This window comes from Lycorma delicatula, chromosome 4 (genome assembly GCF_047948215.1).
Source record: "Lycorma delicatula isolate Av1 chromosome 4, ASM4794821v1, whole genome shotgun sequence".
Lineage (NCBI taxonomy): Eukaryota > Metazoa > Arthropoda > Insecta > Hemiptera > Fulgoridae > Lycorma > Lycorma delicatula.
Genome location: NC_134458.1, coordinates 111,588,675 through 111,602,861, shown reverse-complemented (window position 1 = coordinate 111,602,861; position 14,187 = coordinate 111,588,675). Strand labels below are relative to the sequence as shown.

The 14,187-nt window shown below is 28.9% G+C and overlaps 1 protein-coding gene across 2 annotated transcripts in view; it reads right to left on the bottom strand.

Annotated features, from left to right (window-relative positions):
• Nucleotides 1-14,187, bottom strand: part of LOC142323753 (uncharacterized) — an 88,991-nt gene that overhangs the window by 53,684 nt on the left and 21,120 nt on the right. Inside the window, exon 1 of one of the 2 annotated variants that reach the window (XM_075363929.1) lies at nucleotides 10,182-10,328. The exons of the other annotated variant lie outside the window; for it this stretch is intronic. Coding sequence (XP_075220044.1) covers nucleotides 10,182-10,229 — 48 coding nt within the window. The 5' untranslated portion in view covers nucleotides 10,230-10,328. Of the gene's footprint in view, nucleotides 1-10,181; nucleotides 10,329-14,187 lie in introns of those variants that run through there. 2 annotated transcript variants of the gene reach the window in all.

Genomic DNA, 14,187 nt, shown 5'->3' with positions numbered 1-14,187 from the left:
GTTGAAGTTTCTCAACGTGGTCAAATTCCCCCTTATACATAGCATATCTTTTTATAAAAGTAGGTCGCTGTAAAAGAAAGAAAAAATCTATAATTTAGTAATCAATGTTTTATTTCTTTTTTTAAAAAAAGAAGCCTATTTGTTATGATAAGTTACATAATTTTATTTTTCCGCAAAACTTTTATTTAATTTTTTGAATCAAATTTTAATATTCAAGGATTACTAATAAGATATTTGAAAAAAACTGTCCTCAATATATCTGTGTAATATTTTTTTTTTTGAAAATTAAAAGTTTTACGGAAAATTATCAAGATTTTTAGGTAAATTATTCTTACAGAACGAAGTGGTAAAATAATTTGTTAATGATAACACCTATTTATAAAAAAATATATCTATACAGCTCTGAATAACTGGATGAGAAAATTGCAACGAATAAGCAAAACAGATGAATATAATTTATTATTATTTATTGACCCAAGTATATTCAAAGCATCTATAGCATCTTTTGTGCCTTTCTCTTTTTTTTAAACTACCCTTTAATTTTTTAAAAGCAAATGGTCATTTCTAATGTCTGATATTATGAAATTAATGATTAGACTTCAAACTCATCGACAAAGATATAATGAAACACGTGAGGTTGTCTTTTGTAAATACAAATAAAGCGGAAAGAATTTCAGATACGCTCCACAAGTTAAAATAAAGAAAAAAAAGTTCATAAAAACATAAATCTGGAAATGTTTCATTTTTCAGTTATTGCTTGAAAAAAACGTCCGTCCTGATTTCTACGTACAGTAAAGTAAGGCCGTTTTTCGCATCCTAGATTCCAACTGTTTCGATCTTTCTAGTTATTCTTGTGCAATTTTTATCCTCTACAGCTGATATTACTATCTCCTTCAAACTTCGGACTGAGCTTGCTCTCTTTCTTCTCTTTGCAAGGGACCGGAAAATCATGACTATTAGGCAATTTGTCTTCCTTCATCCTTCTAACACAATCGTACCAGTTAAGCTTTCTTTTTCCCATTTTTTTCTTCACACTGTATGGGATGGGGGGGCTCCGTACGCCTTCACTTTTAATTCTGTCTAATCTTGATACTTACAACTTCTACGGAGAACACCCATTTCTAAAGCGTAATCACTGTTACAATACACTAACTACATACAGTTTTAACAACATTTTTCCATCTTTATGCAAGTTCTCAAACTACCCTAACGAATTACATTTTTGTTTCCATTGCAAAATTCTACGATCGATTTCTTTCTTAATATTTGCTTTCTGTTATATTTTAGTCGCTGAGCAAAAAAGGATGTTTTATAAAATCATCATTAACGGATAAAACTGTAAAGAAAGTTTGGATGATATGGTGATTTTTGATGATGGATTTTTCTTGACCTTTGGTAATTTATCAATGGAGTTCGCAAAAAAAAAAAATAAAGAAATAAAGAAATATGTATAGAAAAGGACAATTTCTACCTAAATCAAAACAAAAGGCAGATGGTGAAATTTTGTTGCATGGATTACTAAAATAAAAATTATAAAAGGAGTTATGTTTTCTAACTCAAGTAAAAAGTAAAACATACTGTAATTTTGTTTTTGTTTGGTTGTTTAGGGTCTTCTAAGAGATGGTAAATATAAATAAAAACTGTCTGTTGAGAAATAGGTCTAACTGAATTTTAGAAATTTTTTAATCATCGTTCTTGTAACCATCTAAAAGATAAATATATTAGTAGTATTTTGGCCGTTCCTTTAAAATTTACGTTCATTTACACGTAATAGTTTGCAGGAAAAAAGGATTTTTTATTTTTATTTTAATATGTAAGTTTAGTTTACATCAAAATTTACTGCATTGTAACGAATTTAAATTAAAAATTCTTAATATTACTAAAAAATGATTTCCAGTGTTTAGTTCTGAAAATAATAAATAATAAACTAACTATTTATAATACTGTATGAATCATCCGGCTTTGTGGTTGATGACGTAAAATGTATAATAATACAACTTTTATATATTCATTCCATATTATTCTATTCAATCTATTTTTACATTACTCGTAAATTCATAAACGCCTGAGGTAATTTAATTCTTTATATAATAACGTCTTTTAAGAAAGGAAAACAATTAATTATATAGTTAACAATTTTATAAATTGTTTTAAATTTGATATTTATTTGTAATATAATCCGTGGCAGAATTTTCCTGTTATAACTGGTATTCTAATGACGATTTCTTTCTTACACAAAATAAAAGTTTTTTTTTGCATTAGCTTATGATCATATAGATTAGCTTCCTATTACAGTATCGCTGAATATTATTGTATTACTTTATGAAAATCTATAGGCCTGTTATTTAGAGTAGCATTTTAAAGAGGAGGAATCATGAAAATCAAATTAGGAGGTAAGGTTGGTTGTTGAGTGGATACGTGCACCGTCAGGTATCTATCTGTCTTAGTTAACTGTGTTTGTTTCCATAGCAACTACAACTCTGACCAACCAGTTCATTGCATTAGATTTATGCAGTAATTTGTAAGACTATAGTGCATATTTGTTAGATATACCGTACAGAGATTAAAAAAGATAGCAACAAAGTTGTAATACTTTCCTTGCATTGGTTGTTCATTCTTATATAGTGGAAAAATAATTATAGATGAAGAACATTACCCAAGATTTCTTTTTTTGAATGGGAGTAATCTATGATGAAGTTTTATTGTAAAATTATTTTTAGATGTTTAAATAAACAAAAAAAGTTTTAATAATTAAAAAAATCAGTATTTTTTTCTGCTCCCCACCTCCAAAATCCTCTTTCAAGAAATTCTTTATTTTATTTTTGTACGTTTCCTATGTTAAATGGAAGAAAAAAAAAATCACTAAAAAATGTACAACCAATAAAAAATCACCAAAGATTTATTTTTTGGCGGTGGGGGTGAATTATGATGAAATTTTATTGTAATATTATTACATAAATTTTAATAACATTAAAAGTTTAAATAAACCAAAAATATTTTTAAAACTTCAAAAAATCTATATTTTTAAACTTTGATCAACTCCCCCACACACTAATTGGCCCAAAAGCATTTTTTTTTTTTTGGGTCGCTTGCACTACTACTAGGCTTAAAACGAAATTAAAATAATATTAGTTTAAAAAAATATGCAATAAATAAACAGGCAACTTTTTTTATTTTTCGGGAGGGGGAATTTTAATGTAAATTTTTTTTAAATGGTAAGATAAGCATGCACGCATTCACTGAACTTAATCTAAAGTGGGGTTATGTTTGCAAAATTCTGAGAAAATTAAAAGTAAATATCTTGATACGTTCGTATGAATATTATCCTTTATTTTTTTTTTTTGGAAGGGTGTTCCTAGATCATGAAACGTCGAGAAATGTAAAAAACACCCGTAACCCACTTTTTGGTTGTTTATCATGGTTTCCTTCTTGCACATTTAGAGCTATGATGCCAGGAACATACAAGATACAACATTAAAAATATGTTTCTTAAGGAACATGAATGTCTATTGATGTTTTGATGGCTAAAACCCCCAATAACCTAAGTGATTTCATTTTATTTAATTTGAAAATGAAAAAATAAGTAAAAAATGTTAACAGATATGCTAAGCATGTAGAAAAGTCAAGTGTAAGTGTAATCAAATCAAGATTTTAGGTAGATTTCAAAAAAGCTACCTATTGTAATTGGTACCATGATTCGACTTGCGGAAAATTTCGACATATATTTGCGTTTAACATCCTCCAGACCCCAAAACCACGGTCAGTTCAAAAGTTCATATATACATTTATATATATATTTCATTTTCTTAACTGCCGTAATTTTGTGCCAATCACTTTCAAATTTATAGATAAAACATAACGACCCAAAATTTCGGTCGAGTTTGTTAATGGGCAAAATTGGACCATGGAGGTAGAAATGGATGGGCTTTTTCGAAAAAATAAATTGCTATAACTTTCTTATTAAGTAAAATATCATATTCGTTTAAATTTCCTACTAATCTTTGGATGAGGGCCTCAAACGTAAAGTTTTTTGATATCACCAACCATTGGCCCAGGGGGTGAAAAAGATGGGGATTTGAAGAGAAAAAAATCATACCTCCCTTAATAGGCACAGTATCGAATAGATTTAAAGTACTCGTTAGTCCTCTAAACATTAACAAAAACTTTTGTCTGAAATAATTTTTAATATGACCAACCCTTACGGCAAGGGATAACCAAAATGTTGCTGAAATTGTAAGAAGATCGGGCCTGTCGTATGCTAAATATGTGAAACTTTTTTCACGTGCAACCACTGTCGTATTGAGTAAATTTGAAGTTTTTCTTAACTTTAAGGTGGAAATGTTTTTATCACATACTTAGCACCGGTGAGATCCACCTCCGCCTTCCGACGTGCCGAAAGGGATTTTTTGTGATCGAGTCATATAGATTTTACTATTGCATTTCCTACACCTGAATAACCAACCGATTACGGATTAATTTAAATAAAAAACCTTTACTTTACATCAATAATTATTTTAATCCTGTGATATTTTTATAACTTGTATTATCAAGTAGGAATTTATCAGGATTTTTTTACATCTACACCCCCTCTCCTTGTCATAACTGCAAAAAAATCTTATAAATGATTAACATTTAAATATACTAAACATATCCGTTGTTACTTAACTTGAGTATGTTCATATAGTATACGATTAATCAATTAAGGAAGGCTAAAACTACTTATATTTTTACAATACAATAAATAATAATATTAAAATCCTACTATTGTTTACCGCCTTTGTATTCATTTTATATATATATTATTCAAATGTATTAATTATTTACTTGAAATTACGTGACCTTTACCTAATTACATACAAAACAACATAAGTATGATCTTGAGAATTACTTGGTACAAACTTTCTCCGTGACCTACATAACTGTTACGTGAACATTATAGCGATGTCTGTATTTCTATTACTACTTGCAGAAATTTTGCAGACATATAAATATCGAAAGTAATATGTAGTAAAATATTAACATTTTCACTTCTTTATATAGTAATCAAACACATGTATTAATAAATCAAACACTTTTAACTCTAGAATAATTTCTGTGCCAGATTTCTGTAATAGTTCACCGGCCAGTTTGATTAAAATTCTTCTGTTCTAAAAAATTCTTGAAAATTATGAGAATTAATCAAATAAATACTAAAAATTATTTAAGTTCACTGAAATTAAATTTAAAAAAAAATATATTATAATTTACGATTAAATTAAATGTCACAGAAAAAGCATAAAAAAAAAAAAAAAAAAAAAATAGTAATAGGTTTTTATTTTTTTATTAATAAATATTAAAATAAAAATTAATAAAATATATATAGAACAAACCGTATAAACAAAACTAATATGTACAAATAAAAGACAATCTTCCTTTTGTGTGAGCTCTACTAATTCAAAAGCTACTTAACCGATTTCGCTGTAAATGTCAGAATTTATTATTTGTCCTGGGAGTGTTTACACGTTATTAGTTCAATAATTAAAAAAAATCTGTTGTGGACACCTCATGACTGCCTTTTACGCCTATTAAATTACATATTTTCATTTTATTAAAATGAAAAATATATAAAATTTTATTTCACTAATAACTTTTGGTATTTTTTCATAATTTATTTTTTTACTGTTATTATTGAATTAATATTTATCGATTTTTTTTGGTTTTTTTTTGTCAGAGGTTAATAATTATTAATAATAAATCAATATATTTAAACTAAAAGAAATTTTAAAAAAAGGAGCTGAAGTCGGATTCGAACCGAAGTGCCCTTATAACATCCAAATATTTCATTTGGCTATAACTGCCAAATAATTACCACTTATGATATGATATATCGTTGAAAAGCTCTCAATGAGGGCTTATTACTGCAGTTTATTTTATAACATAGTTATAGTTATAAAATAGCTATACTCATACTATCTAGAGCATACTATACTGAGTATAATGTATACTCACTTATCTGGACTGATTATCCTACTTTGCTGAACTATCCTCATGCAAAACAAGATGAGATTATAATGTATCTAAAGAAGAGCGATAATAAAATTTATTGGTTTTCACTCTAGACTTCTCAAAAGCAGCTGCAGATAAGGTATTTGGACCTATTTTTCAGATCAAAAACCATAAGAAATCACTAATTCTGCCCCTTAATTAACGTTTAAAAATTTCAGTACGATCTCATTTCACCGGGACAGCTGAAATCCGAACGAAATATTTCATTAGTCGTCGCAAACAAAGCATTTTAGGACATGTTTATATGATTTTTTCCATTATTTTCCCAAGTAGAATAGGTTATTAAAGTCCCAGGAAGTTTGTAATACGCTCTGTACATCAGCTGCAATTTTCAATATTATATATACAACACCCATTATATTTACAACGTTATATATACCCTTCGAAAAAAATATTTTAAGATCATGCCAAAATATTTTCTATTTCTTAATGCAGGTGAATGATTGTGCAGTTTCAACTGTTAAAAAATAAAACACTATTTTTGTTCCTAGAGCACAATGGTTAGTATTAATCCTTATAATAATGTTTTCTACAGCCAATTTTCTAGCAACTGCCTGGTCTGGGTGTATGTGTGTGTGCGCGTAGGCAAATGCAATTATTACTACCGGCTCGCCAGGGTGACGTAACCGCAGATGTAATGCAATATAAGTGTAAATGTACCGGTAAACATGTAGTTTCGAGAAGACTCAAGTCGACCACACCTGAGACGTGTGGTTAATTGGAACCCAACCACCAAATAACACCGGTATTCAGTCTAGCATTTAAATCCATATAAAAGTAAGTGCTTTTACAAGGATTCGAACCTTAAAACTCTCGATTTCGAAAATTAGTTGATTCTGCGATGAGTAGTTTAGCCACTAGACTAACCCAGTGCGTTAATCATTATATTAATATGGAATAAAAATAAAAAAATGAAACAGATTTTAGTGTTTTTTTTTCTGAAAATCATATTCCTATGACACATAAAGAGAAACCCTCACTAAAACTCCTGAAAGAGTTACTACGAATATTTTTTTTTCGTTTTCTTTTAGTTTCGCTGTAAAATTGTATGCTTAAACTCTTCTTGAGATATTAAATCACCAAATATTGTCAGAAAGAACGGAACGGATGATAAAAATACAACAAAAAAATTGTCCAATAAATTTTATTTATAAAATAAAATCGATTTATCTAAAATCGATTCTAGAGGGAAAAATAACACAAAATTGTTTTATAAAAAGAAGGAGGAGAGTAGAAACAGTCATTAAAAATTATATCGACTACAGAAATGTTATATGTTTAAAAATGTATGAAACCTTTGTATGTAAAATCACAACTGTTTGATAAATCCGCGCAAAGTCAAGTGATAGCCCTAGTAGCACAACGCTGAAATTATTTTTGGGTTCCCGCATTTACAAAAGGAGTAAACATCAAGTTTCAACCAGATAATTCATAATTCTGTTGTTGACAGCATTTTAGTTTGATAAGTTATTGTGATTTGCGAAAACTGAACGAAAGAATTTCGTTTGGTGATCAAAAATTGACCAACTGTCTTTTTTTAAAACCGTACAGAAAACTTAAGCCAAGTTGAATAACTATTATGGTTAGACAGCTTCGCCGATTAGAATAGTTTGCAAGTGGTTTGTTTGTTTTCAAAGAGGTCATATGAATGATGCTGAAGGAATCTAGATGATCATTAATATTACATTGCATAGAATAATGAAAAACTCCATAATATGGAGGTGAGAGAGTAGAACATTGAAAGTGCATCATAATATTGGTAAGACAATAATCATCTCACCTGAACGGATGTATCATATTTTATACGAATTTTCACAAATGCATTCAATCGCAAGATGGTTGCCGCGTTTGCTCACAATCGATCAAAATCGTGAACGATTAAACATTTTTAAACACGGTTTGAGGCTTTTTTAACATAATGTAGAGGAAATGTGGTTATTTTATAAGAATGGATGAAACTTTGATACAACATTACCAACCTGAAACTAAAAAAAAAAAAACAATCAAAACACCGGATTTCACTTAAGAAACTCTCTCCAAAGAAGGCAGAAAGTATTCCATCAGCAAGAAAGAAGATGACTAATGTTCTTTTGGGATGCTCGTGGCATAATCTTTATTGACTTTCTTGAGAACGATAAAATGATAAATGAGCATTATTATTCATCTTTGATATATCTCCGAATGAGGAAATAAAAAAAAAACGTTATTTTTTATCAGGATTATGCAACAGTTTGTAAGACCTTATGTGACAGCAAAATTTTTCGAATTCAGCTACATAATGCTTTTCTATCTATTATATGGCAAACTTGCATTTTCGAACTCTTATCTTTATCCAAATATAAGGAAGGAGGTCCCGGGTTCAAATCCCGGTTAGGCATGGCATTTTCACACCCTACAAATAGCTAAACAAATAAAAGTGGCTTGCTGGAAAGGGATTTATGCGAAATTATGAAATTTCTGACAAATCAGTCCGTTTTGAAAAGTTGGATAAATCATATTACAAAGAATGACAAAAACTTGAGCATCGTTGGTCTAAGCGTATAGACTCGAAAAGAGATTAAAAGTTACAAATTTAAATTTTTTTCTCGAAAAACTTTATTCCCTTTAGTTTTTTACGAACTTATCAAACATCCTAGGAAATTAATTCAATATTCAAGAAATAATTACAGAAATATTACTTCAAGCAACACAAAATAAAATATCTTCCAAACATTTATTGAAATAGAATAGTAGAAAACGTTCAAGAACCGTTTATGAAAATTAGCTTTTTACTTTTATAAAAACTATAATCGTTTGACAGTTTATGAACACTTGGTGGCTTTCGTTAAAAAGTTTTTTTTAATAATGTTATCTTCAAAAAAACGTATTTTTCTATACGTTCCTAACTTTTGATCGTTTCAGTGAATCAACTTGAGAAGTATTTTTATTACATATATTTAGAAAAATTAGGTATTAAATCAATTTATAAATGTACTCAAGATTTATCAGAGATTTAAAAGAGTAAAACGCCCCCAGACCTTTATAAAGTGATTAACTGATAACTGTTTAACAGCATAACACTTTTTTAACTGTATTTCTGTTTTAATAGATTTTAGGGTTATTACTTTTCAGATCTTATTAAAGAGTTATGAAGTTATAAAATTTCCAACACTGAAAAATATATAAGTTTTTTCAATACCATTTAACCTATTGATTTGAAATATTTTTGATTGAATATTTTTACAAATGTGATATTATCAGTGTGGAAATAATTTTTAAGATTTATTAACATTAAAAAAAATCGTTTTACTTTTTTCAATTTTTTTTCTGTATAAAAGCGAGAATGATATGGTATAATTTTTAATGTTGTATGATTTTAAAATACCAAAGAAAAATAATTTTTATTTAATCTTTTGTTTGTATAACTAAAAAGAATTGTAATTTGAAATTAATTTTTATTGCAATTCAAAACATAATTGGGATTTTCTTAAGTTTTATCAACCGGTTAGACAAATTATTTTAAACATTTTTATTATTTTGGCAAATAAATTAATAAAAAAGAAAATGCAAGTGTAATAATGAATGATATTCAGCATAATCAATATGGAAAAAAGGATATTCTTAAGTTTTATTCAAATTCTAGTACAGTTGAACAATATATCACTTATATTTTAGCGATAAAATAATATTTTCTGAAACAAGTATTTACTAAATTGTTTGTGTTATCGGAAAATAATAATAATAATAATAGATATGAATGTATGGACGACATTAATGTAATAAAAACGACAAAATTTTAAAATTTTGAGGCCTACAAGTGCATCGCCGAGTCATTTTTACATAGTATTGAAATAAATAAATTTACTTCCTTCCTATTACTCATAAAGTATTTTATGTTATTAAATAATCATTATAACATAAAAAATTAATTATATCGTTCATTTATTTATTGTTAATTGAAATAATACATATACAAATATTAAAACAAAAAAATAGATAACCTCAAAATTATACAGATAACCTAACTCGTATAACAATCTTCTTCATAATATATTTTATAATGTGTTGATAAAATTATTATAGTTAACTGAAAATCTACGTCTTATTATAGATAAATGAATCATAATAGCTAAACAAAATAAAATAATTGTTCTAACCTGGCCGTATGTTCTGTTATAACCAGTTTTAGAAGGATGTAATGCCATCTCAGGCTGCACTTCACTAAATGAGGAAAGTGAAAGTTTGAAGCCGTATACAGTTGTTAGTTACTTGTACTTGACCTCTATATTATATAGCGTGACATAATTTTTATCTATATACATAAAACAACATGTCGTGAGTGATTCATAATCAACGCCCAGCAAAAACTATTCAAGATAAATTAATGAAAATTTGTATACACGTTCTCCTTACGGTGTAAGTACCCACTATGAGCGGATTTTTTAAATTCCGATTTTTTAAATTCTAACAATTTAGTAAATACTTGTTTAAATGATTAAAATGGAGTAAAAATGAAATTAACTATTTTTTTTTCCACAACAAATGAAGTTATCAAGTTGATTTTTAGTGTACGTAATCTTCATGTGAATATCTTAAAACCAATTTCTAGATTTTTCGAAACTCGAACTTGAAAGGGGTAAAGAAAAGTAAACAAATTTTGATCAATGATTGCAAATTTTCCCCGTTTCTATACTAAACGACTATATTCACTAGAGTGGGGTTTGCAAATACTTTTCCGATAAATACTTAAAAACAATCTTCAGTTTTTTTTTTTTTTAATTTCGATGTTTTAACGGGTAGGACGGTATAGTGCGGTTGTTCAAACAACACATCCTGACCACCACCCCCCCCCCCCGCCCTAAGGAAAAACCAACCTTATAATGAACCGGTCGCCAAACCATCCTCGCCGTTCCTAGTCATGATGGACTTCAACGGAGGTCGTCTTTTAAACCCTCTAAAATTGATAACACAACACAGTCATCAATTTGGTCTCAGGACGCCAAAGATGCAAATGCCTAGCCAGACATTTTCATCAGTGTTTATACAACCTACTATCGCCTTCGTATGGCCTCTTCCAACCACGATCACCTACTAATAACTTACAACCCTCAACTATTAAATTAACCGATTCGCGGATGCGCTAACACCGAAGGTTTCACACAAAAACCCTTCCTAATTATAACTTTAATTAGATTATGAACTGAGATCATTACTTGATTGTGTCAACCAACACAACGACTGTTATTGTATTTGTGACGCGACTGGCTGTACCTGTCTCCGATTAATTGAATAAATAACATAAAATTAAAAAAAAAAATGGCCGCGACGGGTTTTCTTTTGAATGGGATAAATCTTGCGCCACTAACAAAAGGATCAGCTTTGTGCTTTTCATCAAGCGCTGCAGTAGAGTTGCGTAAAGTCGGTAAACAACAAATTACTGAGAAAGAGCAACCTACAGTTATTGAAAAATCCAACAGGACGATGTGTAAAAGGAATAAAGTGACACATATGAAACTGTAGGCTTACCAACTAATGACTTACAGAGACTGGTGTACGAGCAGTTTAAACTCAAATGCAACGGAAAGAAAAATGAAATTGAAAGGTGATGTGTCATACTGCAGTGAAACTGAAAATAAAAATGTAAGAACCGTTTGAAAACTACCTTAAGGGTAGAACTCAAATTCTGACTTTAAATAATGTCAGTGATAACAGAAAATCCACAAACTTCGGACTATCACAAGGTACTGTTCGCTCGCCAATACTTTTTCTAATATATGTCAACGATCTTTTGAAACTGAACCTTCCTAATGGTGCTATATTATTTTTCGATGATGACACAGCTTTAGTTTTTTCGCGCGAGATGTGGGATGAAGTATATAAGAGTGCTACCCGTGGATTACTTATGGTAAAATCTTGGTTTGAAAGCCATATTATTACGCTCTATCTAAATAAGATAAAATATAGGTCATTCTCGTCTACTGAAACTGGCAAACCCCCTCGTGTACCGGCAAACTTACATACATATTCAGTAAATAATAGCGAATCAATAAGCAATAACTGTCGTTGTCAATCAATAGACGAAGTCAAGTCAATAAAATATCTCCGAGTAATACTGGACGATCATATGAAATTGAATTGCCATATACAGTATTTAAGATAAAGATTAAAATACCTTATACGTACTTTTTACAAAATTAAAGATCTTAAAATAATAAGAATTATATATTTTGCATATGCTCATTCACCTTTTTAATATGGAATCAAGATTTGAGAAGGAACATATGATACCCATCTTAATAAAATATTTCTTCTCCAGAAATGTTTGATTAGAGCAGTTCTTGGTAGACCAAGGTACACGCTTATTTGAAGAATTTAAAGTATCTACTTTGAGGCAAATATATGTCAAGAAAATAATACTACACATAAATAAATACATAAATGATTTTAAATTTAAAAATACATCGTACAATACTCGTTCAGAAGTAACAAATACTTATACCATATTCTTTTAAAAATTGACTGTTTTCAAACTTCAATTTCCGTATTACTGCAGCATATCGTCTAACAAAGTGCCCTGTCATTTTAACGTCCAAATTATAAGTAATCTAATCAAATAAATAGATAAATGGGTGAAACACAATATATATTTTAAATTACCAAATCAAAATACAAAAGTAATCCACACTAATAAAAATAAATTTAACATATTATTATAATGAATACCATACAACAAAATAAATTAGTACACTAAATAATATTAAAAAATATGCATATTTAAAACAGCGAATGTTTAAGTGAAAGCTAAGGATGTACGTACATTGTACGTACTTCCTGCTTTGAACATGTGATTCATTGCACGTATATGAGTGTGAATGTGCGCGCACGGGCTTGTCTTTTTCCATAATTCATAATAGTATTTACTTGTATTATCATATGAATATTTTTTGTCTATCATATGTTATAATGTACTAATTTTTATTTCTCCATTATGAGATTAGTTTTTCTCTCATTCTTTAGACCATGAACGTATTGTATTTTATTTTAAATTTATAGTAGTTATTCAATTAACAATAAAATAAATATGGGGCAGTTCATGATTAACATCCGGAGTGTAACGTAAATAATTATTTGTTATAACCGTAATTTTTTAATTTTGTAAATAAATAATTTTTCTTCGTGAAAACTTAAAAAAAAATAAATAAATAAAACAAGCTACATTGTACGTACTTCCTGCTTTGAACATGTGATTCATTGCACGTATATGAGTGTGAATGTGAATGTGCGCACACGGGCTTGTCTTTTCCCATAAAAAAGGATGTGGCGTGGGTTTGTTTGTTTGATGTATATGCTCAATTTTTATTTTAGCTGCTACTGGCGCAGAGCGGACCATGTGGTGCGCCGGGCAGCTGCATGAGCGTACGAATGATTCATTCGTTCGACCGATTGATACTTCTTTATAAGAACGATTTATCTAAAATGATATTTGTGTTCTGGTGATAAAGGGAAAATATTGGGGTTAGAGCTGTGTTAAAAAATCATAACACATGAAAGAGCTAAAAGTGTTCAGGATTTTGAAGCTTTTCGTTGTAAAAGATTCTGTTGTTGTTAGTACACTAAATTCATGAACTTTATTTAGTTACAGTTGGCAAAACCATTTAACAAAATCATGTGTAATGAAACATAAACCGTGTAACATTTTCGCTGTAGGCCATAGGCCCACAGCGAAAATGTTACACGGTTTAATCTCTTTAATACTTATAAGTAAAACAAATAGTGAACAAGTAAAAATAACACTAAATAGTGGAACTTTATTTACCTACTTGCCAGTATTTAACAGAGAAAAGTAAAAGTAATTAATGATTTTCATTTACATAACTAAATAAATAGTTTGTGTGAATAATCTCTACTGATCTTCCGAACGAGAGAAACTTGTTTCGTATGTAATTATTATTTCCTTGTTTGAAAATCTTTCCATTATAATATGGTTCCATTTTAATTGCAAACAAAATCAAAGTATATCTTAATAAATAAGATATCGTCAGATTGTTGGCAATCAAATAATAATGTCGGAGCTTTAAACGAAGTTATAATTATGACAATAGCAGAAACAGTGTTACTTGGAACCATGCCATCACTATGAAATTGCCCTACTCATATGAAATT